Here is a 24,435-nt window from a genome sequence, read left to right on the forward strand (position 1 = left end):
AAACCCAGTGGGAGGGATGCCTGGGTGGCTCAGTGTTTGAGCGTCTGCCTTCGGCTCAGGTCATGATCCAGGGTCCTGGGTTTGAGTCCCACATCGGGCTCCCCATGGGGAGCCTGCTTCTCCCTCTGCCTATGTCTCTGCCTCTCTCTCTCTGTCTCTCATGAATAAATTAATAAAATATTTTTTTAAATTAAAAAAAATAATAATATAACCCAGTGGGAAAAGGCAGAAATAAGAATGGGATGGCACAGGATTCAGAAATTTTAGGGAACCCTGGCCATAATATCATTTTAAAAGTCTAATAGTAGTCCAAATCCCAAAACAAGGGGCACTAGGTGGCTCATGGTTGAGCATCTGCCTCTGGCTCAGGGCATGATCCCGGGGTCCTGGGATCAAGTCCTGTGTTGGACTCCTGGCAGGGAGCCTGCTTCTCCCTCTGCCTATGTCCTGCCTCTCTGTGTCTCTCATGAATAAATAAATAAAATCTTTTTAAAAATCTACAAGATGATATAATCAATAGCTGTAGAACTTTATTAAAATCTTAATGTACCAATATTCAACCACTACAAGATGGAGTGATATAATATAACTACAAGATGATATAATCAATAGCTGTAGAACTTTATTAAAATCTTAATGTACCAATATTCAACCACTCAGGTTCCCAAACTTCTCATACATTTACCTTCTTCTGAAGCAGTCATCTTTCCTGGTTTCTATAAGGAAAATCCTCATACTGCTCTAAAAATAGCCCTTACTTTTTAAAAATTTCCCTTATGTAAGTGTCATGTTGATTTCCTGATCAGAAAATATGGTAATTTGGCACATAAAAAAAAGAACAGAAAGCCCCAGTGAAGAAACTAAAATGATTATATTATCCCTTTGGGTATTGTGAACTAGAAAAGATTACTCTTCATTTTCACTCATTTTGAGAATATTTCGTTATAAGAAATACACTAATGTCAGACAGTATATTTCAAGCTCATCAAGATATGGCACAAAGAGTCCTAACCAAACACACAGGCAGAACTCTAGCCAAAGGTAGAGAGCCCAGGGAACCTCCTGGACAGAGAGGAGACTATCTAAAACCACTGAGTACCCAAGAAGTACAGGGAAAGGCTAAGAAAGGATTAACCCTTCTTTCTATATTATACTTCTCCTCATTCATGAGACTAGGATATCAACCTCTATAGTATAACAGAATCCCAAGGAAAGCAAAGAATCAAATGGAAGGGTTATATTATATCTGCTTGTATCATAGGCTTGTATCAGAGTCTTGGAGAGGAACTTGGAGACTTCATTCTAGAGAGTCCTATAATCAAGCTAGGTTTGGGAAACACATAACTATCCAACTCAGCTAAAAGGTCTGGCTCATGCAACTCTCAAATTTTACCTCACACCCAACTCCAATCAGTATGGGTTACATATAATTACCCAAACATGCCAAGCCCTCTCATCTGAGCCTTTGTAAGTGCTACTTACTGCTCCAGCCCTTTCTTCATCACATCACTGAACTGACTGAGCCTAGACATTGCTTCCTTCCAGATCCCTTCCTGGACCACCCTCCACCCAGTGCTTTCCCAATCATGGCTCCTCCCACCCTATCATTTCTTATTTCCATTTTCAGGAAAATAAGTGTTTCATGAAGGCAGAGATTATTTTATTACTGTGTTGTTGTTCATTATTATATGCCCAAAACTAGGACATCATAAAAATAGCACCTGAAATATTTACTGAACAAATAAGTAACTGAAAATTAGAAAGTTCTTTGTTGGTATAAAAGACTAATCTGCTTTCCCCCAAAAATATAGCAAATAAAGTAAAAATATTACATAAACTATATAATTTTGGAAAAGCTGATACAAGGAGATGATAAAAGTAATGGGGAAACCAACTCCTTTCCCTGTATAAACACACTGATGCATGCAACCTTCTTCAGATAGAGCACAGGATCCCAAACTGCATTCTAGGGGCTAGAGGATTTGGTGGAGATGCTCAGCACACCCAGAGAAGATGTAAAGAAATAAGTGTATTTAAAAATAAATAAATAAATAAAAGAAGTAAGTGTATTTTGTTAAAAAGGATCTAACTAATACATGAGGAGGAGAGAAGGAGAAAGAGAAGACAAACCTAGTAAACTTAAGGATAGTAACATTTCTGAGTTGTCTGAAACTCCTACAATCTTTTTTTTTTTTTTTTAAGATTTTATTTGAGAGAGACAAAGATAGTGACCGAGATAGGACAAGCGGGGAGGAGAGGGAGCAGCAGGCTCCCCACTGAGCAGGGAGCCCTATGTGGGACTCTATCCCAAAACTGTGGGATCATGACCCGAGCTGAAAGCAGACTCAACTGACTAAACCACTCAGGCACCCTGGAACACTTACAGTCACTTTTAATAAGCAAAACTTTTCAAGAGTATAGGAGTCTGAATAAGTAACAGATATAAACACAAATGACTTCCTTATTTTTTTTCTTGGCAGTATGATTAGAAACCCTGGGGATCAGAGATGAAGCCAGAGGTCCCAACAGAGAGGAAGGTACAGACCACAGAATGGTGACTCTCTCAGTGGGTAAGCTAGAAAAAAAAAAAAATCCCACAAAGGGAAATGTTAGGGACACATGACTGGCTCCACCAGATTTAGATTAAAATTTTCAAAGCAAGCAAAAAAGTGATAATCAAAGAGGTTAGACAAAAGAAAACTGATCATACTAAAGAATAAAGTCTAATTTGTGGTGTTAAAAAAATAATTCTAAAAATAGCATATATCTCATAAAGGGATACTCTAAAACTTTCTAATATTCCTGTATTACTCCGAATAAAGTTATGAATATTGATAAGCTCTGGATTTCATTTTAATTGATGTTAGAATTTCTAGGGTAGCCACAAAAAAAATAGAAAAAGAATATACACAACCAAGAAGAGGGAAAAGTGGGATGAAAGGATGGAAAAAGAATACTCACAACCAAGAAGAGGGAAAAGTGGGATGGAAGGAAGGAAGCTCAATTCATCTAAGGAAGGCAAGAAATGAAGGGAAAAAAAAAACAGAGAAAGGACACAGCTGATACACAAAACAAGATGGAAGAAAAAATGAAATCTATCAATATTCATTAAAAAAATTCATTAAAAAATTAAACAGGATAAATTCTTCAGTGAAAAAACAAAGATTGTCGGTCACAATGGTTGTTGTTAAATAATCTACCTTATGCTGTTTACAGGAGATACACATAAAACATAAGGACATGGGAGCACCTGGGTGGCTCAGTCAGTTGAGCATTCAACTCTTGATTTTGGCTCAGGTCATGATCTTAGGGTCCAGGGATCAAGCCTCATGTCAGGATCCAGGCTCAGTATGGAATCTGTTGAGGATTCCTTCTCTTCCTCTCCCTCTGCCCCTACATCCCCTCCTCTAAAATAAATAAATGAATCATTTAAAAAAACATAAAGACACAAGTTTTTAAAAGAAAGAAAAGATACTGTTTTAAGGCGTGCTAACCAAAGAAAACTGATACAGCTATATTAATAACAACAAAATAGACCTCACAGCAAAAAGCATTAGTAGAAAAAGAGGGTACCTATATAATGACAAAACAGTCAATTTCCTAGGTAGATGTAATACTTTAATGCATGTGCATCTATGGACAAAAGCTGCAAATCACAGACAAAACTAAGGGATAAAAAATTAAAATCCATGATCATAGCAGAGGTTTTTTAACAACTTTCACTAATTAAGTGGTCAAATCAGAAAGGACAAAAAAAGTCTGAATAAAACATGTAACAAGCTAAACCTAAATAACAAAATCATACGCATATTTTCAAGCACACATGGAATATTTACAGAAACATATAAAAAATATCACCAAAGATTCTAGAACATCCTTCATTCCTTGACCCATATCCCAATTAAACTAAATATTTTTTTAATTAAGTCACTGATTTGCAAATTTAAAAGAGTACTTCTAAATAATTCCTAAGAGAAGTTAGAAAACACAGAGAAGTAATCATGAAAATGGCATATATTGGAACACATGGAAGGCAAAAATAGAAAATCACAGGAAAGAAGTTCTTAAGTGCTTACATAAGAGAGGAAAAAAGTCTGAAAATAAATGGCCCAAGTAACCCAATATAAGAAGTCAGGGGAAAAAACAAGAGAATTGCCTGAAGTGGAAAGAAGAAAGTAATAAACACAATGGCACAAAATAATGAGGCAGAAACAAAGATATATGGAGAGGACCAACAAAGCCAAAGTTCCTTGAAAAGACCAATGAAACTAACAAAACTTTGGAAAAGGAAAAATAAAATCAGAATCTCTGAGCAGGGAGGCCTGGCATCAAGCATTTTATAGATGGAACTATACTTTAGCACCAGAGTTAAGAACTACTATTCTCACTTACCACCTTTCATTTTTCTTAGTAATTTTATATCATGTCAGAATCGTAAACTAACAAATTATTTCCATGTAATTTACTCCACTCTTCTTTCAATAAATATCTATCGAGCTACTGAGGTCACCAAGATAAATAGATGTGATCCTTATTCTCATGGCACTTAGAGTCTAACCAGAGAAAATATTAAGCAAAGAAAGAACAGTAGGGAATTTAAAGGTATGGTCTAAAAACAGAAAGGCTTAAAAGTATTATAGAAAGGAGTAATAATAAGGGTCATCCAACATTGGAAAATACAACCTAACTAAATTATTAAATTATTAGGACTGCTTTCAAGCTATACGGCAAAGTTGAGTCACTCTGACAGAGAACTCATCATATGGTCTGCAAATCCTAAAATATTTACTTTCTGACCATTTAAGGAAAGATTGCTAGCCCAGTACTATATTTACAGAGTAAAGGAGAAATATATTCATCTCAAGAGAAGCAGAAAACATCTGATAAAATTCGATACTCATTCATGATTCTCGAATCATAAGTCTGCTTTTCCCTCTCCCTCTGTTCCTCCCCTGACCCCCACTTGTGCGCGCTCTCTCTCTCTGGCTCTCTCTCTCTCTCAAATAAATAAATAAAATCTTTAAAAATATGTACATACAGTCCCAAAGAATGTACAACATTAAGAATGAACCCTCATGTAAACTACGAATTTTGGGTGTTAACAATTTGTCAACACAGGCCTATCATTTGTAGTGAGTCTACCTTCCGGTGGGGAGTAAAGGAGGAAACTAAGCACATATCCTATGGGAACTTACCTTACCTGCCTCTCAGTTTTACTGTGAACTTAAAACTGCTCTAAAAAAGTGACGTCTTAAAAAATAAATAAATAAATAAAAAATAAAAAAGTGACGTCTTTAAAAAAAAAAAAAAGATGGATATACCTACATAAGTAAGAATCTATTAAATACCCATTGAGACTAATGAAAGAGAGGAGAAAGATCAGTGGATTCAAAATTAACATAAAATCAACCCAAAACCTAGACAGTAGAATCATATGATAAGGCTGGCAAAAGATGATTTTTACATCTATAGAAGGCACTAATGGAGATTAGGCAGGATATTGGAAAAGAGAGAGTAGGGCTTTTAGCAGCAGATACCACTGTCACCAATGCAATTCTTCCCATGAAAAAAGAGGGGAGACAAGAAGCTATATTTACCAAACATCTCCAAACAAACAAAGCTATATTTACCAAACATCTCCAAAACATCTCCAAAACTCCATATACTTGAGTTTGTTACAGAGAAAGGCAATTTGAGGTTTGTGTCAAAATGATAACATTTACCAAGCAGCAAACCCAATTCTTCACAGAATACACAATATCTACTCCAAATATCTATCTTAGTTGTGCTCTCTTGCATGCTCGTGTTTATTTACTGAAGGCATCCCAGGCACTTGTTAGTATCGGAATTATTATTTATTTTGCTTTCCTCATTTTGTCCATTTCTCCTTCTCAAAATGTGAGCAATATGAGAGAAGTCAGAGACTATGTTCAGTTCTCCCCTTATCCCCAGCACCTAGAACAGTGCCTGGAACATAATAGACCCTCAATAAATGTGTTAAAAATTAAATGGAAAAGATGACCCCTTTGAACATAAGCAGGAACAACAAGAGAGATGAAGGTGGGCCCAATGGCATGAATAAGGTCACAAAGACACCAAATGCATGATCCATTTGGGAGATGGCACATACAGTGTGTGATGGGAACCGGGAACCTGTGAACTGAGGACAAAAGAGGCCAGAAGAGCCTTGCCTGGCATGCCCAGGAGCTTGGGCTTTCTTGGGAGAGTGATGAGGAGCAACTGAGAGGATCTAAGAAGGAAGTAACACAGATTTATACAGTTCAGCTGGCAGCATCAGAGATCACAGATTTGAAATGGTTGACCCTGAAAGAAAAGATCTGAAACAGATTGCTTTAGTTCAGAAAAGTAATGATGATAAAAATATTAAACACAACTAACCACATAAAATACCTACTATTCTGTGTCAAGCACTGTGCTATGTGCCTAAGTGACAGTATCTCATTTAATCTTCACAATAATTCTATGAAGTAGATACTATTCTTGTTTTATGGGCAAGGAAACTATAGCACAGAGATGAAGTAAAGTCACCTAAGGTTATACAGCCAGGGCCTAAACACAGGCAGTCTGATGGCAGAGCCTGGATTCAGTGCCACTACAGTATGAGGAACAGACCACTCAAGACTCCCGTATGAGATTAAACTCAGCTGCATTTTGCGACTTTGGAGGCAGAAGGTGAGGTGGAGGGAAGTGACTGCAAGGTGTCTGACCTGGATGACTAGCAACTGGAGACCCAGAACTACAGAACTCAAAGATTGCCCAACTGACTGCCCACCCAATGCCAAAAATTTCTTCTCTGACATCTTCAACAAATATTTACCTAGTTTATGCTTGACAGGACAATATAGATCTGAGTTGAGTCAAAATCTGCCTGCTATTACTAAGACTCCAAAGATTTTAAATACCTTGATTTTTATCTACTGATTTTTTGAGGCTTTATCTGTCGATTTTTACTCTGTGATATGCAGAACTCTAGATTTCTACCATTTTCTCAGGGGCTATCTCAGGCAGGGCTCCTGTCTCCCCTCTCTAACCAAGCAGTACCAATTTTATGACACATGTTGAGGGTCTTCGTAAGATCCCACTTTTTAAAAAGAGTACAATGCTTTTAAAGGATATCACGATCACTGGTACAGACCAGTAACTCTAATTCATGGCAAAGGAATTTGTGATCCACCAAATGTGAGTGCACTGGTCAAGGCCACACAGTCCAGGCCACATAGATAAGTAATCGCAGACCAACAAAGTCATTCAAATACTGGGAACTATTCCATTCCTCTCAGCTATCTTTCTCTTTGTTCAAGTTTTATAGAAGAATATAATTTTTTAACAGAAGATTTCAAATTGTATCACAAAGTAATATACCAAGCCATATATATTTGTGCTTTTTTAATTATTCCTATAGCTTTAAATGTTGCCCTAACACTCAGTTCTCTATATCTTAGAATCTGTATCTAGTATAAGGTATCTTATATAATGTATTAATTATTTATCACCACCTGCAACCTCATGGTAACAATGGAGTTACAGTAAGAGATCTAAACTGACTGGTGTACCTTAGGACACCTGGCTGGCTCAGTTGGCAGAGCATGCAACTCTTGATTTCAGGATTATAAATTTGAGTCCATGTTACTTGTAGAGATTTCCTTAAAATAAATCTTAAACTCCCAGATGTTTTAGGTAATATTTCTGCTTTAGTATTTATGATCTTGCTGAAGAAAGCAATTCAAGTCAACTCAATTACAATATATGCTCTGGCTTGAGGTCCTTCAACTCTATGATTCAACTCCCGTTCCTCCTTTCCTAGAGCTTGGAACATGCTAATGCTTGGGGTGCCTGGGTGGCTCAATCAGTTAAGCACCCAACTCCTGATTTTAGCTCAAGTCATGATCTCAGAGTCGTGAAATAGAGCCCCAAGTCAGGATCCATGCTCAGCATAGAGTCAGCGTAAGATTCTCTCCCACTCCCTCTCCTTCTGCCCCTCACTCTGCTTGTACTCTGTCTCTCTCTGATATAAATAAATCTTTAAAAAAAAAAAAAAAGGAACATGCTAATGCTTAAAGCTGTGACTTGATCAGGAAAAAGAAAAAAAGGCGTCCCCACACATACAAACAAGGAACCAAGGAATCCAGAAGCACTCAAGACTCACGCATTTCTATGAACAGCTGCCTCTTCTCTGCCATGGTCTTCCGCTTGTTCCCACTTTCCTCAATCATTCTAGAAACAAAGAAAGATATATTAAACCACTGTAATTTAACAATTCAACCAAGTGCTTATCATTCTGTTATGAAGAAATACAAGAAACCACACTATATATGCACATTTAAGAGAGTATCAGAAAAATAAACTGGAAGCCCGATATAGAAAAAGACAAACCACCGTACTTTTATTTATTTGATAGGTTTTAAAATACTACAAAGTCAATAATTAAATGAGCTCATACACTTGCTTCCTGTGCTGAAAATATGAGGCTATGTCTTATTTCTAACTTTATTTTCTCTGCAGAGTCCTGGCTTAGTTGGGACACAGTTTCCTATATCCCTACAGTTTTACATAGATAAACATGTTACTAAATATAATTTAGAAAATAATTATAATGAAAGGTTAAAAAAAAAAAGAAAGGTTAAATTAAAGAACATAATAGTTATTAGCTTATATATAAAAGATATGGGCAGCCTGGGTGGCTCAACGGTTTAGCGCCACCTTCGGCCCAGGGTGTGATCCTGGAGACGGGGGAAGGAGTCCCACGTGGGGCTCCCTGCATGGAGCCTACTTCTCCCTCTGCTTGTCTCTCTCTCTCACTCTCCTCTGTGTGTCTCATGAATAAATAAAATCTTAAAAGAAAGATATAAATAAAATTTTCTGTTTTCTTATTAAACAATAGTGAACAAAAAGGTATTCATCCCCAAATTCAAAGAACTCCTGAAGGTAAATTTTTTATCAATATGGTAATAGTTTGGGTTGACAGTCACAAACTATGCCAGTCACTCTGTTAAAACTCTTTCCATGTATTAGTTCATTTAATTCTTCCAACAACCCTAGATACTGGTATCATTACTACCCCCATTTCGTAGATTAGGAAACAAGCTAGAAAACACTAACTTGCTTGAGGGCACAACTCTGAAGTGGTAGAGTAAAATTCCACCCTTTCATTAAACTTCTTACATAATTGTTGCTTTTAGATGCATACTGCCAAATCTCCACACCTAAAAAGCTAGAAAACAAATGCCCCATTACACAGACCCTACTGATGCAAAATCTGTGATAATCTCAGTTGAATTTTGCCTTATTCTATGAAGAAAAAAATTCTAGACAAAGAACATAAGATAAATAATTTCCCTAAGTAGATTAAATTACTATAAATCACGGAGTGATTTATATAGCACAGTCTCAATAATATTAGAATCACAAATTAAATGAGGAATACACAAATTACACATCCATTAAAACAAGGTACCTGGCAAAAGTTTAGTTATAAGTATATCCTTTTTTTTTGTTTTTTAGTTATAAGTATATCCTAAAGAAAATTTAAATGTAAATACATTCCTTAACATTCTACAATGACTATTTTGATAATTAAGGCTGACTTTTTCCTAAGTCATTGATATATTACTAAGTAGGCTTCAACATACATAATGGTTACTTAACAATTTACCAAGAGGAAAAAATTTTAAACAGGAAGAAAGCCAAAAGAAAAACCAACTAGAAACACCAAAAATTTAATGAAATCTAGGTCCTAGATTAAAAAAAACAAGAGTTGGTATCAGGAGCCTATAATTACAAAGAAATTAAGATATTTAAGTTTACTGCCTCCTCCCCAATCTTGGTCTCTCACTAAGTAATACAAATTGCAAAATGCTAACCACAAATTAAAAGATATTATCATAATATCCTTTATAACATATCTCATTTATTATATCCTTTCTTCTACTTTTTGTCTACATTACTGCTATTTCTCTACATCACTTTTTTCAAAGTAGGGTCTAAGAATTCCTGGAGCTCTCTAAGTTCTTTATGAAAATTTTCTAAATTTTATCTTTCTTTTCAAATTAATCTTGAAAAATTAATATTCTGGATCATCAGGTTATCCACCAAACTATAATGTTAAAACAAAAATATCAACATTATCTAAAATGTAAAGAAGACCCAAAGTCTTAAAATGTTCAGTATGTCTAGGAAACAATACAAAATTATTTGGCAAACAAGAAAATCTTTAACTCACAAGGGAAAGGACAATCGACAGATGCCAGTAACCTGATGAAACAGATGGTGGAATAACCTGACAGAGATTTTTTTTTTAAGATTTTATTTATTTATTCATGAGAGACACACAGAGAGGCACAGACACAGGCAGAGGGAGAAGCAGGCTCCCCACAGGCAGCCCAACGTGAAACTCAATCCCAGGACCCCAGGATTACAACCCACGCAGAGGCCAGACGCTCAACCACTGAGCCACCAAGGCACCCCTGACAGAGACTTTAAAGCAGTGATTATAAAAATGCTCATATTAGCAATCACAAACACTCCTGAAACAAGAGTTGAAATCTTAAGTGTCAGCAGAGAAACAAAAGATATGAAATGAACCAAATGGAAATATTAGAACTGAAATTATACACTCATTAGAGGAGGTAGGGGACTCACTGGATGGACTCAATGGTAGAATGGAGATGACAGAGGAAAGAATCAGTAAACTTTAAGATATATCAAACAGAAATTATCCGATCTGAACAGAAAAGAGAGAGAGAGAGAGAGAGAGAGAGAGAGAGAGATTTCTTTTTTTTTTTTTTCTTTTTTTTTTTAAGGAATAAAACCTCAGGGACTTGGTGGACAAAAACAAAAGATCCAACATTCATCATGTGCTCAGAATCCCAAAGGGAGAAAAGAAATGTGGTGATGTGGTGCTACACAATTCATGAAGACATAATAGGTGAGAACTTACCAAGTTCAGTGAAAGATATACCTACAAATTCAAGAAACTGAGCAAAGCAGAGAAACTCATGATAATAGTTATATCATGATCAAATTGCTGAAAAATAAAGAAAAATTCTTGAAAGAAATCAGAGTAAAAGAACATTTTACTCATAGGATAGGGATCAGCCAGTTTTTTCTTAAAGAGCCAAATAGTAAATATTTTAGGTTTACCAGCCATGTGGTCTCTGTCACAACTACTCACCATTGCCACTGCAGCATGAAAACAGCCACAAACTATATATAGACAAGTAGGTATGGCTTTGTTGAAATTTTCTTTTGAAAACAAACAAGCAGTCAACTGACAGAACATAACCCACCAACTCCTGTTTGAGAGGAACCATGATATGAATTACTGCAGATTTCTCATGAGAAACTATGGAAGTCAGAAGATGGTAGAGCAATGCTTTTAATTTTATATTAAAAGGATATTATCCTTTAGAAATTGAAGAAAACTAAGAGAATTTGTAGCCAGTAGACATGCTCTAAAATAATTGCTAAAGAAAGTTCTTCAGAAAGGAAAAATAATTACAAAATATTACAAATGAAGAACAGCAATGGAAAAGGTATTAGAAGAAATAACACCAATCTCACATAATTGCTACAAGAAAATACAAAAGAACATCTCCCTATTCATTTTGAAAAGTCACTAATATCCTAATACCCAAAACAGACAAGGACAGTACAAAAACAAATGTCTCTCATGACCACAGACAGAAAAATCCTCAAGAAAATATTATAAATTGAATCAAGCAATATATAAAAACCTCGGAAGCAGTGGGAGTTTAACCCAGGGATGCAAGGCCAGTTCAACATTTGAAAATTAATCAATATAATCCAACATATTAACAATCTAATGGAAAAAAACACACTTATATCAGATGCAAAAAGAGCACCTGACAAAATACAATGTCCCTTCCTGATGATAAAGTCTCTACAAGCTAGAAAAAAACCCTTTTCTCCACCTGATACAGGGCATCTACAGAAAATTTACAGCTAAGGTCACACTTAATGGTAGAAAACTATATGCTTTCCCCCTGAGATTGGGACCAAGACAAGGATGCCCATTCTTATGACTTCTATTAAACATCATACAGCATGTCTCAGCCACTGAAATAAAACAAAAAATAAAAGGAAAACAGATTGGAAAGGAAGATATAAAATTGTCCCTACTTGCAGACAGCATGATTATTTTTGTAGAAATTGCAAATTCTAGGAGCCAAAAAAAAGGTCCTAAAACTAAAATGTGAGTCTAACACTGTTACAGGACACAAGGTCAAAACACAAAAGTCAACCACAGTTCTGTTTACTAACACCACACAATTAGAAACTGAATACTTAGGAAACAGCATTTACAATATATCTAACAAAAATGAGATCCTTAGGTATACACTAACAAAGTATGTATAGGATCTATATACTGGAACTACCCAACAGTGATGAAATTTTTAAAAGACTCAAACAAACAGACATACCATCTACCCAGTCAGTCTACTCAAAATTCCAGCAGAAATTTTTATAAATATAGACAATTCTAAATTTTATATGAATAGGCAAAAGGAATAGACAAGACACTTTTGTTTGTTTGCTTTTTTAAATATTTTATTTATTTATTCATGAGACACACCGGGGCGGGGGGGGCAAGCAGAGACACAGGCAGAGGGAGAAGCAGGCTCCATGCAGGGAGCCCAACGTGGGACCCGATCCCAGGTCTCCAGGATCAGGCCCTGGACTGAAGGCAGCGCTAAAACACTGAGCCACCCGGGCTGACCGACAAGACACTTTTGAAAAGGAAGAATAAAGTTGCAGGATTATGGTACTCAATTTGAAGAATTACTCTAAAGCCACAGTCATCAAGACAGTACAATACTGGAAAAGGCCATTTGATTTTTTTTTTAAGGTTTTATTTATTTATTCATGAAAAAAAAAAAAAAAACAAAAACAAACTTGCACTTATCTTTACATCAGCATTTGCTTCTAGAATACCCAAAATAAGACAGATTTGATCCTGATATAACATTCTGTAAGTAGTTCACTTACCAACCAGATGACAGACAAGGTTCCCAGTGCTGGTAATTAAGTGGCTTGGTGAGAACCCCTGGTATGCTGTTGCCTCAATATTACTAAGACTCTCAATGTGGTGGAGGTGGGATGCGATACAGGTAAAGATGACCAGGTTATGTGATAGCTTTAGCATTTGAGAGATATAGGGGCATCAAGAATTTTAAAGATAATTAAATTGGTTGAGTTTTTGTTAAGTAGCATTGATGCACAGAAGAAAGAAAATGTCAAGACCTAAATCATCTAAGTACCAATTCAAAGCATGATAATGACAGCCAGAAGACCTCACAGCAGCATTTTAAGGAGCTCTCAGTCCCTACAACTAGAAGGCAGATTGTGCTAAAAATCAGTCCCAAATTCTGATTATGAAAGTTGGTAAGTTATTAGACTGAATTCAGGGATGCCTGGATGGCTCAGCGGTTTAGCACCTGCCTTTAGCCCAGGGCGTGATCCTGGAGTCCTGAGATCGAGTCCTGCGTCGGGCTCCCTGCATGGATCCTGCTTCTCCCTCTGCCTGTGTCTCTGCCTCTCTCTATGTCTCTCATGAATAAATATATAAAATCTGGAAGGAAGGAAGGAAGGAAGGAAGGAAGGAAGGAAGGAAGGAAGGAAGGGGAAAAAGGAAAAAGGAAAAGGAAGGAAGGAAGAAGGAAAGAAAGAAAGAAAGAAAGAAAGAAAGAAAGAAAGAAAGAAAAGAAAAGAAAAGAAAAGAAAAGACAAGACAAGACAAGACAAGACAAGACAAGACAAGACTGAATTCACAGTCCAGTCAAGATTCTCCTGAACCCTCTGAGCCAAAAGAAGTGGCTCCCTGGCTCTTACTACAAGATGGCGCTCTCCTCTGCCTAGACCACAAAAGGCCTCATCTGAGATACATTCCTCAAAAGATGCTGACCCCTTCTCAGGACCTGTCCCTACCTCCTTCACTGATTCCAAGCTAATAACGAGGGTCAAGTCTTGGCCTCATGGAAATAGAGACATACGGTCCTTACTTTGGATAGAAAGGAGTGATTTACCAAAACAGCTATTGGACTGATGAAATGCACTGGTGGGACCTGGGAATGAACTTGGCCACCAAGAATAAGGTTGGTGAGAATTGTTGGTATAGGGGCACTCCCCCCATGACCTAGGACGCAATGTTCCAGAGGACACCTAGAGCCAGTCCTAATGTACAGCTAGATGGACTCATTTGAGCCTCGGTGTGAGGAGGATTGATGACCTATAGAAAATGGAGATGCTAGAACGACATGGCATAGTATAAAGAAAAGAGGCAAAAGCGGGCTCCCTGCCCATGTCTCCTAATCTTTGCCAATTCTGTCTCTACTGGACTGACAGTATCTGCTTTAAAAACAAAAGAAAACAGGGGGCACCTGGCTGGGTCAGTCAGTAGAGCATATGACTCTTGATCTCAGGATTGCAGGTTTGAACCCCACATTGGGTAGAGAGATTACTTGAAAATAAAATCTGTAAGGGGTACCTGGGTGGCTCCGTTGGTTGAGTATCTTACTCTTGATCTCAACTCTGGTCTTGATCTCATCAGGGTCATGGCTTCAGACCCCACGGTGGGCATGGAGCCAAATTAAAAAATAATAAAATCTTAAAAACAAAATACTGATGGCTTTCTTTGACTTCTGAGAGAAAGTTCCTTGCTGTCAAGCCTGAAATACTATAGAATTACCATCCTTTGGAAACATTCCTATCCAATGACCGATAGATACTCCACCTACCTTGCTCTGAGGACATGTTTTACATCGGCTCCTAGAGTTCCCCAGGAGGAATAAGCTCAGTTTCTCACAGTGGTAACTTGCTTGAAACAAATCCTTTATTTGCTAAACTTCCTTTCCCTATCTTCACGGTCCCCTACTAGTATTTCCTGGGATAATCTCCAAAACAAAATACTTGCACTCAATCCTGTTTGAGTCAGCTTCTGGGGAGAACTCAAACTAAAACATTAAGTCTTTTCACTTCAACCAACCCTACAATTCAGATTACATAAAATATAGGGTACATACAAACTAAGATCACTATAAATGATTCCCCTAGGCCTTACTGATAGGTGAGTCCATCCAGTGCTCTATGGATACTAATAGCTTAAGCCCTGTAATTATGATTTTAACATTTCCACACTCAACAAATATCTAATTCTACTGCCACACCTGATTGTATATCCTTGTCCTTCTGATAAAACCTTGAAAATCAACACTTACAACATGAATGCAAGTACATTTCTTTACTTCCTTCCACTTGCATTCCTGGCACTTTGCCTTTTCTTAGCCTCCTGATCAAGAGGTAACCAACACCTCTGTATCATTCCCTTCATATTCTAACTGGCTTCAAACCCTGCCATTTCCTTCCTCATGATCACAAGCATCCACCCTTTTTTCCCATTTCGACTGCCAAAATCTTTGTCCACATGAATGCACAAATACAATTCTATGACACTGTGATCTCAGACTCTGCACCCACATCTTCCTGTAGTTCATCCTGTGGATATACAGAAAAATCCACTAGGTGTATTTATGCCAACACGTTCCATCTTCAGGGATCCTACTCAGGAGCTTCACTCTATCCAACTAAAAAGATTAAGGTACAAAGTGAACTAAGAGAAAGAAAAACAAATACCATGAACTCATTCATATGTGGAATCTAGCAATAAAAAAAAAGTCAAACTCACCATAGAAGCAGAAGCAGAGTAGAATGGTGATTTCCAGGGGCTGGGAGGTGGGAGAAATGGGAAGATAGTGATCAAAGGGTACAAACTTTCAGTTATTGGATGAATGAGGTCTGGGGATCAAATGTACCCGGTGATAAGTATAGTTGGTAATACTGTACTGTATTGTATACTTGAAATTTGATAAGAGAATAGATCTTAAACTACCACAAAAAAAGATAACTGTGAAGTGATAGTTGTGTTAATTAACTCAACTGTGGTAATCATCTCACAAGGTATATATGTATCAAATCACACTGTACACTTTAAAGATATACAATTTTATTTGTCAATTACACTTCGATAAAACTAAGGGAAGGAATTTAACAATATATATGAACATCTTTCCATGCCATTGAGCACTCTTCAAAAACATAATTTTGAATGGTAGAACAGAAATTTATCACAATTCCTTATTCAAGCCTTGATTGTTGGCAATTATTTCCAATTATCTACTACTTTGAACAATGCAACAATAAACACTTTTGAAGCAAAATTAATAATTAAAAAAAACCAGAGCACAGCCTTAGTCTACAAAATGTAAAAAAAACAAAAACAAAAACAAAAACAAAAACAAAAACACCACCCAGAGTTCTAGCTATGAGAATGTAAGTAAAGTTTCTTCAATCAAAAAACAGTTGAAACAGTAAGTCCCTAGAAGAGGCTGTTTAATGCCTCATCAAACAGAATGAGTTTTAAGATACAACACCTCAAAGGCAAAATCTATGACAGACAAAAGTGATAAGTTGAATCTTATCAAAATTAATTGTTATGCAAAAGAAACTCCTAAGATAATAAAAAAGACAAGCCCTAATTTGAAATGTTTTCAAAACACATCTGATAAAGGACTTATATTCAAAGTATAAAAAAACTTTTAAAACTCAGCAGTAGGGCAGCCCTGGTGGCTCAGCGGTTTAGCGCTGCCTTCAGCTCAGGTCATGATCCTGGAGTCCCGGAATTGAGTCCCGCGTCAGGCTCCCTGTATGGAGTCTGCTTCTCCCTCTGCCTGTGTCTCTGCCTCTCTCTCTCTCTGTCTCTCATAAATAAATAAATAAAATAAAAATCTTAAAAAAAAAATTCAACAGTAAGAATCCTCCTCTCTCTCTTCTTCTCCCTCCCCACCTCCAACAAAATAAATCAAATCTTTTAAAAGAGGGGAGCCTGGGTGGCACAGTCAGTTAAGCATCAGACTCTTGGTTTCAGCTCAGGTCCTGATGTCAGGCTCCACAGTCAGCACAGAATCTGCTTAAGACTCTCTTCCTCTCCCTCTACCCCTTCCCCCTCACACTCTCTCTTTCTCTAAAAATAAATTAATAAATCTTTTTTGAAAAGAGCCCAATTAAAAAAAATGATCAAAAGATCTAGATACTTCCCCAAAGAAGACATACAAATGATAATAAGTAAGTACATAAAAAGGTGTTCAATATCATTGTCATTAGGAAATTACAAATTAAAACACGAGATATTACTATATGCCTGTTACAATGGCTAAATTTTTTTTAATGACAATACTAAATGCTGACAAGAATGTAGAGCAATTCTTGCAAGCGATAATGCCCAAACAGTCTCATCCATTACAAGTGATAAATGCACAGTCATGTTGGAAGACAAGCTGGCAGCCTCTGCAAAGCTCATCATAATCGTATTGCCATGTGACCCAGCAACTGCATCACTAGGTATTTACCCAATGAGTTGAAAACTTATACTCACATAAAGCCTGCACCCAAATGATTACACTCAGCTTGATTCACAAGTGTCAAATAATGAAAGGAACCATAAGAAGCCCTGTAATGTATGAAGAGATAAACAGTGGTACTTTCACAACTGGTTTAGCAATAATAAATGATCTATCAAGCCATGAAAAGACACAGAGGAAGCTTAAATATATATTGTTAAGTGAAAAAGCAAGTTGGAAATGGCTATACACCATATAAATCCAATTTTATGTCCTTCTAGAAAAACTACACTATACAAATGGTAAAAATGATCAGTAGTTACCAGAGGTTTGGGGAGAAACCAAAAGGAATGAATAGGGGAACTTTTAGGGTGGTGAAACTTACATATGATACTGGAATGGTGGATCCATGACACTACACATTTATCAAAACTGAAATTTTAGAGTGAACCTCAAAATATGTAAATTTTTAAAAAATCCTCATAATGTCAAAGGATCTCACGATGAAATGGAGAATGTGACAAAACAGTCAAACTGTATTACAAAATGTATGACACAACCTCCTGAAGAAGCTGAGGGGAAAAGTAGTCACCTAAGCAACTCTGAAAATAAATGGAGTCTGTAAGACTAAAGGCAAAGCAAAATATAACTGTACTCTAGTTTCCCACAGGTTATAAGTTGACAATTCTGATATTAGTATGCATGTGTACTGCAACCGAACACTTAAGTTAATGGATAGCAGATGGTGGAGTGATGAGGTTACAGATAAGCAAGATGAGAAGCTAGAAAGATCCATGTGGTAAAGGATTACAATTGGAAACATCCATACAAGTTCATGTTATTTTAATACAGATACAGACAGTTACACATGGAAGCATCTGTAGATATGTGTATATACATGGGTTAGTGTACACATATAGACGTCCTTGCTCTGACAATTGAGAGGGCCTAGAAACAACAATATCCCAATAGCAATGAGCACACTTAGTGCCCAAATTTTGGTGCATAATATCATTCTCCAATAAAAGAAACCCGGGCTCCTTGGAGAAATGGCTGAGGCAGGAAATACATGATAAGAGCCCCGGAGCACCTTGAAAGTAAGTTCTGGGAAGGAAAGAAACATCTGACAGGAGTGAATCAAAGGGACACAGAAGCCAACTAGGAAAAAAAAAAAAAAAAGAAGCCAACTGAAAGCTCCCAATGGTCAAAGTTGAAACAATTTCAGCAACAAAATTAAATAGTATTCAACTTGATATTAATATTGACATTAATATAAATAATGAGTGAATAATCTGGCTCTGCCCTCAGCTTGGAATCTGCTTGTCCCTCTCCATTCCCCTCTCCCCCTCAGCCTCTCCTGCCCCTGCAATTTCATGTGCAAGCTCTCTCTCAAGTAAATAAATCTTTAAAAAATTTTTAAAATAAAAATTTTTTTAAAAAGCAATTACATAAAACAGTATACATAACATTATATTGCTGGGCCTATAACATACAGAATTCCCTGAGAAGACATAACAATCCTAAATGTCATATCTAACCATAGTGCCTCAGAATACACTAAGCAAAAATTGATAGAACTCAAAGGAGAAATTAACAAATCCACATTTCCATTTGGAGACTTTAATACTTCTCTATGATCAATACAAGTAGAAATTCAAGATGAACATGGAAGGACTGAACCACACCACCAGCCAACTAGATCTAATTGATATTTATTGAACATGCCATCCGATAATGGCAAAATACAAATTCTTTCCAAGTGCACATGAAGCATGCATCACCAAATTCGGAGGAGTGAACACCTCTGGAGATGGAAGCAGAATGATGTGACTGCAAAGGGACACTAACTCTACTTAGCTGTTTTATTTATTGGATTGGGTTCTGGGCACCCTGTATTATTTTTTATAGGTCCTATTTTTTTAATATTTTATTTATTTCTTCATGAGAGACACAGAGAGAGGGGCAGAGACATAGGCAGAGGGAGAAGCAGGCTCCCTCTGGGGAGCCCAATGTGGGACTCAATCCTGGGACTCCAGGATCATGCCCTGAGCTGAAGGGAGGCACTCAACCACTGAGCTACTCAGGTGCCCTATAGGTCCTATTTCATAATAAAACATTAAATCATTTATTTAGAGTATATTCTCTAGTAAATCTTTTCTTTAGTGGTTGGGGGTGTTGGGGATATAGGACTCCATATATTTTATTATTGAAACAGTATACAAAATACCATAAGCTCTGTAGTTTTATCCAAACGTACACCAACTCTCATAAGCTCCAAATTTGATACAGTATTTATTACTTCAATCTTCAGCAATGTCTTCTATGAGTATCCCAACAAAAGATGCATTTTAGTTTGTCACCAAACTAAAGTTATTGATTTGTCCATATGGTATTTCAGCCATTTTAATCAAACAGGAAAAGCAAAGGTTTATGGCTTTTTGTCTTTTACTCCTAAAGTAAGAAATCTCTAAAGAATCTTCTAAAAATGTCTAACTTAATAATTTTTAATGTACTAGATTAGTTAGCTTATGCCTATAATCATCACTGAAAAATTTCGGTAACTTTGTCTTCATACACTAAACGCTTAGTTTTAATATCTCAACTGATAAAAGTAGGCTCATACTATCATTAGTAAATATCTTAAGATACAATATACTCAGTGCATATAAACTCATATATCAAATAGTATTTAACAATTTTTTTACTGACTCCTCTTCAATCCACTTAGATCATTATTATTTTATACTTTTCATGAGACTGACAAGCTTATAATATAAATAAAAGTATCAGCTCTGTTTTTTTCTTGTTGTTCATGTGTTCTTGCATATCATTACTTCAATCTTCAGCCAAATCAGAAACTTCAGCCTGTAATTTCTTTGCAGGAATCCCTTAAGCCCTTTGTCTCTTTAGCAAGGTTTATTTAATTGAAATCAGATAATATAATCCAAAAGACCACTAATCCAGGCAGAGATGAACTGTAATATGTCCAAGCAGAACATAAGCCAACAAATAAGGAGGCTCTCACGACAAACCCCTCCAGGCTGTAGTGTCCCCAGCATCTCCCTCTCAGGTTACTTAGCTGACCATACCCGATGTATATCACCAGATACACAGACAGAGTAAAGTGTCAACCTATTAGTCAACTAGTAGAAGTTAATTGTCCATATTTTGTTATACCCTATCTGGAGAATCATTTTGCACACCTCCCACTCTAGGAACCACTGTTCTTTAAAACACAGAGACACACAACACCCTAGAATGAGAAAATGGGCCTGTGCTAGATTTGAAGAACAAATGAGTAATATGGGTGGTAGCAATCATATGAGGAAATTTAGAGCCTACATGGTTAGTTAATGTGGCCTAAGGTTACAAAGTTAGTAATCTGTGGGGTTAGGCAACCAACCCATTTGACTAGAAAAACCTACTCTCTTTCTGCTGGGCCACATCGCCCTCTCCAGGGCAAACATGAGGACTCCAGGAATAAGAAAAATGCAAATTCATGAACAGAGGTTTTTTTTATGTTACAATTAAATGAAGCCTGGAGATTAGGCTTCAAAAACAAAACATCTAGATGCAACAAAACATCTAGACCCCTTGTTAGTCCCATATGGGAAGCAATAGGCTCCAGAGTTGGACTAAGTCTGTCAGCAGAGAAGACTAAAGGAAAAGATTATCGGAAAGAGAGCAGGCTCTAGAAATGTTTGCAGAACGTCTCTGTACTACACCCAAGTGTTAAATATCTTTCATCTCCCCTGAATCTTTTTGTTACTGTCTTAACCCTTCCAGCTCTCAGTTACTTCAAAGGATGCATGAATTAAAACTTCTTGGGCAAATTCACTGTCTCCCAGCAAAACTCCTATCAGCTTTTTTCTGGATGCCCATTTATTTAAGAAGTCAGAGATAACAGAGATTGTCACTAGTTAGTACTTCGTTGTAACTAGTCACACTTCCCTGAAAGAGAACTTCCTTGCCTATTTCAGGAAAATTCCCTACTATTCTGCCTGTAACACTTCTTTTCTCTTCTCCTTTATATGAAAGAAAGAAAGAAAGAAAGAAAGAAAGAAAGAAAGAAAGAAAGAAAGAAAGAAAGAAAGAAAAGAAAAGAAAAGAAAAGAAGAAAGAAAAGAAAAGAAAAGAAAAGAAAAGAAAAGAAAAGAAAAGAAAAGAAAAGAAAAGAAAACAAGCCAGGGAAAGTAATGTTTGTGAAACCCTAAGATTTTCTTTTTTACAAATCTGAAAAAGTCCTCTAGGTTCCAATACAAAACATTCAAAACTGTACTTCACTACCACAAAGAGCTCTGAATGGCTAACATAATAACCTCATAGGGCTGTGGTAACTATTAATAAATTATGTAAAGCATTTAGCACAATGCCTGGCACAAAATAAGAGCCTAATAAATGTCAGCTACTATTATTATTATCATTATTGATGTTATTATGTAACTACCCTCTTGGATGATGCATAGACTAGAATTCTGTGGGCAAGACTCCTCCTTCTTAATTTACAATTCTTCTGATTTAAAGGTATAAAAATATTGGGGCACCTGGCTGACTCAGTTGGAAGAACACGCAACTCCTGACTTTTGGGTCAAGAGTTTGAGCCCCACATTGGGTGTAGAGGTTACTGAAAAACATAAAATAGACTTTTATTTTTTTTTTAATTTTTAAAATTTATTTATGATAGTCACAGAGAGAGAGAGAGGCAGAGACACAGGCAGAGGGAGAAGCAGGCTCCATGCACCGGGAGCCCGATGTGGGATTCGATCCCGGGTCTCCAGGATCGCGCCCTGGGCCAAAGGCAGGCGCCAAACCGCTGCGCCACCCAGGGATCCCTAAAAGAGACTTTTAAAAAAATAATAGTATAAAGATATAAACTTGGAAGTAAATACTTTGTTATTAATCACTTGTTACACTTTAAATTTGGAATAGAGAAAAGGTTTTAACAAAAGTGAAAAGAGATAAAGAGGTAGAAATGTAATGTGCCCAAAGAATCAGAGAAAGAATGTAACAGAAAGTAAGCCACTGAAAGAAGAAACATGTGCCTCTACTGTGCTAAAGACAAACCTCCTAGTTTTTCCTAAAACCTGCTATGGGTTGCTTAGTTAATAAGAAGGAATTTTAGTTCTAAGAAAAGATACTACTTACCTAATAGGGAAATACTAAAAGCATATGAACAATAAAAGGTACACTCTTGAAAGGACATGTAAAGCTCTAGTTTTCATAGCTATATTTCAGAAAACATATCTTTGTTAGTTATTCATAGTGTTAGGCTTGTCCCTAGAGACTTTTTTTAAGAAAGATATTAAGAATGACTTTTTCAAATTACTCTGGAATTAATGAAAAGAAAATAAAACCAATTAAATAGCAGTGTGCAGAGGTACCTATCTGGCTCAGCTAGTAAATTGTGCAACTCTTGATCTTGGGGTTGTAAGTTCAAGCCCTATACTAAGTATGGAGGTTCCTTAAAAATAAAATCTATACAAGGAGGCCGTGGGGTCTGTTGGGGGATGCAGTCGGCAGTGGATCAGGAAGCACCAGCGGCCGCGGGCCTGTGTCCTTCCAAGCGAAGCAGAACATGATCCACCGGCTGGAGATAGAAGCAGAGGACCAGTACTGGCGGAACGCATCCTACCTGTCGGCGGAGCAGGAGTACGGCCACACGACGGGGTACAGGGCGGCGGCCTTCAAGGCCATCAAGGTGGCCAGGATGTCCAAGTTCCCCCTGCACAGGTTCGTGGCAGACCAGCTCGACCATCTCAACATCACCAAGAAGTGGGTCTGATCCGGAGCCACGGATTCACAGGGTGGCCACCCACCTCCTGACCCAATTCTGGAACCTCTGAAGAGTGCTCACTTTAGAGCTTTTGGAGCAGGCTTAGTGAACAGCAGACATGAGTGTGGTGGTCTGCAAGTGGGGTATATGGGGCTCCAAACTCTGTATAGTCCAGCCTCTGGCATAGTGTTTCCTTTCCATTACCCTAATAGAAAGATACAGGTATTTCCTAGGCCACAGAAGATATAAAGTGTATTTTGGATGAAAGTTTCAAAAAAAGCTACAAACTGTGCTTAAGTATGAGGTACTTGGTGGAGGCTTACCTTTGGTCAAAACAATTGCCTAGACGAAAGTGGGAAAAAATGAACTTTTTCAATTAAACATACTCCTAAAAATAGGATTTTCTTTTTGAGATTGCTACTAAAAGTAGACATTTACGTGAAGTAAAAGATATTCATCAGAACTGCTACATGAAGTTGTATTTTTGAAAACCTCTTTTCAGGTACCTGGGTGGCCCAGTCGGTTAAGCCCTGCTGACTTGGTTTCCCCTGAGATCCAGCCCGGCCTAGAGCTCCCTGCTGGGGGCAGAGAGGGTCTGCTTAAGATTCTCTCTCCCTCTGCCCCTCCTGCCACCTCAAATAAACAAATCTTTAAAAAAAAAAAAAAGTGTAAAAAAAATCTAAATAAATAAATAAATAAATAGCAGTGTGCAGCCTTCGCATCAAAATCCATGATGTTAAAAATTCCTTTTCTAAGTTCTCAGATCCTTAATTTCAGTTAACACATTTGTAGTAATTCTTATGAGCTACAAAAGCCAAAGCAAAGCAATGGAGAATCAGAATGGGAGGGCTTAGAAATGACCTAACCCAGACCTCAAATTTTGAGCATCCAAATAAATGTCTTGTCCCCAGTTACAGTAATACTTTACAATAAAGAAATGGAAATAGAAACCCAGAAGCCATAACTCTTGGTCTGTTATACTACCTTTCTATGTCAGTATAAAAGGTAGTAAGAATTAAAAACCAGTATGAAAAAGCTAATACAACAGAAAAAAAGGTAAATGATGAAAACAAGCAAATCACAGAATAGGAAATCTAAAGAGCCAATAAAAACATCAAGCAATGTTCAGTCTCACTAATAATCAGTAAAATATATATTAAAAACCAAAATAATAAAAAAATAAGATTATATTGTTCATCCATCAGATTTGCAAAAATTATAAACTCTAAT

General features: G+C 36.9%; 1 protein-coding gene and 1 pseudogene across 17 annotated transcripts in view; one reads left to right on the forward strand and one right to left on the reverse strand.

The window, feature by feature from the left end:
• DTNB (dystrobrevin beta) overlaps window positions 1-24,435 on the reverse strand; it is a 244,793-nt gene that overhangs the window by 208,380 nt on the left and 11,978 nt on the right. For all 17 annotated transcript variants that reach the window (XM_035700347.2, XM_049095321.1, XM_049095322.1 and 14 more), the window contains exon 2: window positions 8,168-8,235. In XM_035700347.2, the coding sequence (XP_035556240.1) occupies window positions 8,168-8,234 (67 nt within the window). In that variant the 5' untranslated portion in view covers window position 8,235. The remainder of the gene's footprint in view (window positions 1-8,167; window positions 8,236-24,435) is intronic.
• LOC112665007 (ribosomal protein 63, mitochondrial-like) lies at window positions 18,131-23,214 on the forward strand (annotated as a pseudogene).

This window comes from Canis lupus, chromosome 17 (genome assembly GCF_003254725.2).
Source record: "Canis lupus dingo isolate Sandy chromosome 17, ASM325472v2, whole genome shotgun sequence".
Lineage (NCBI taxonomy): Eukaryota > Metazoa > Chordata > Mammalia > Carnivora > Canidae > Canis > Canis lupus.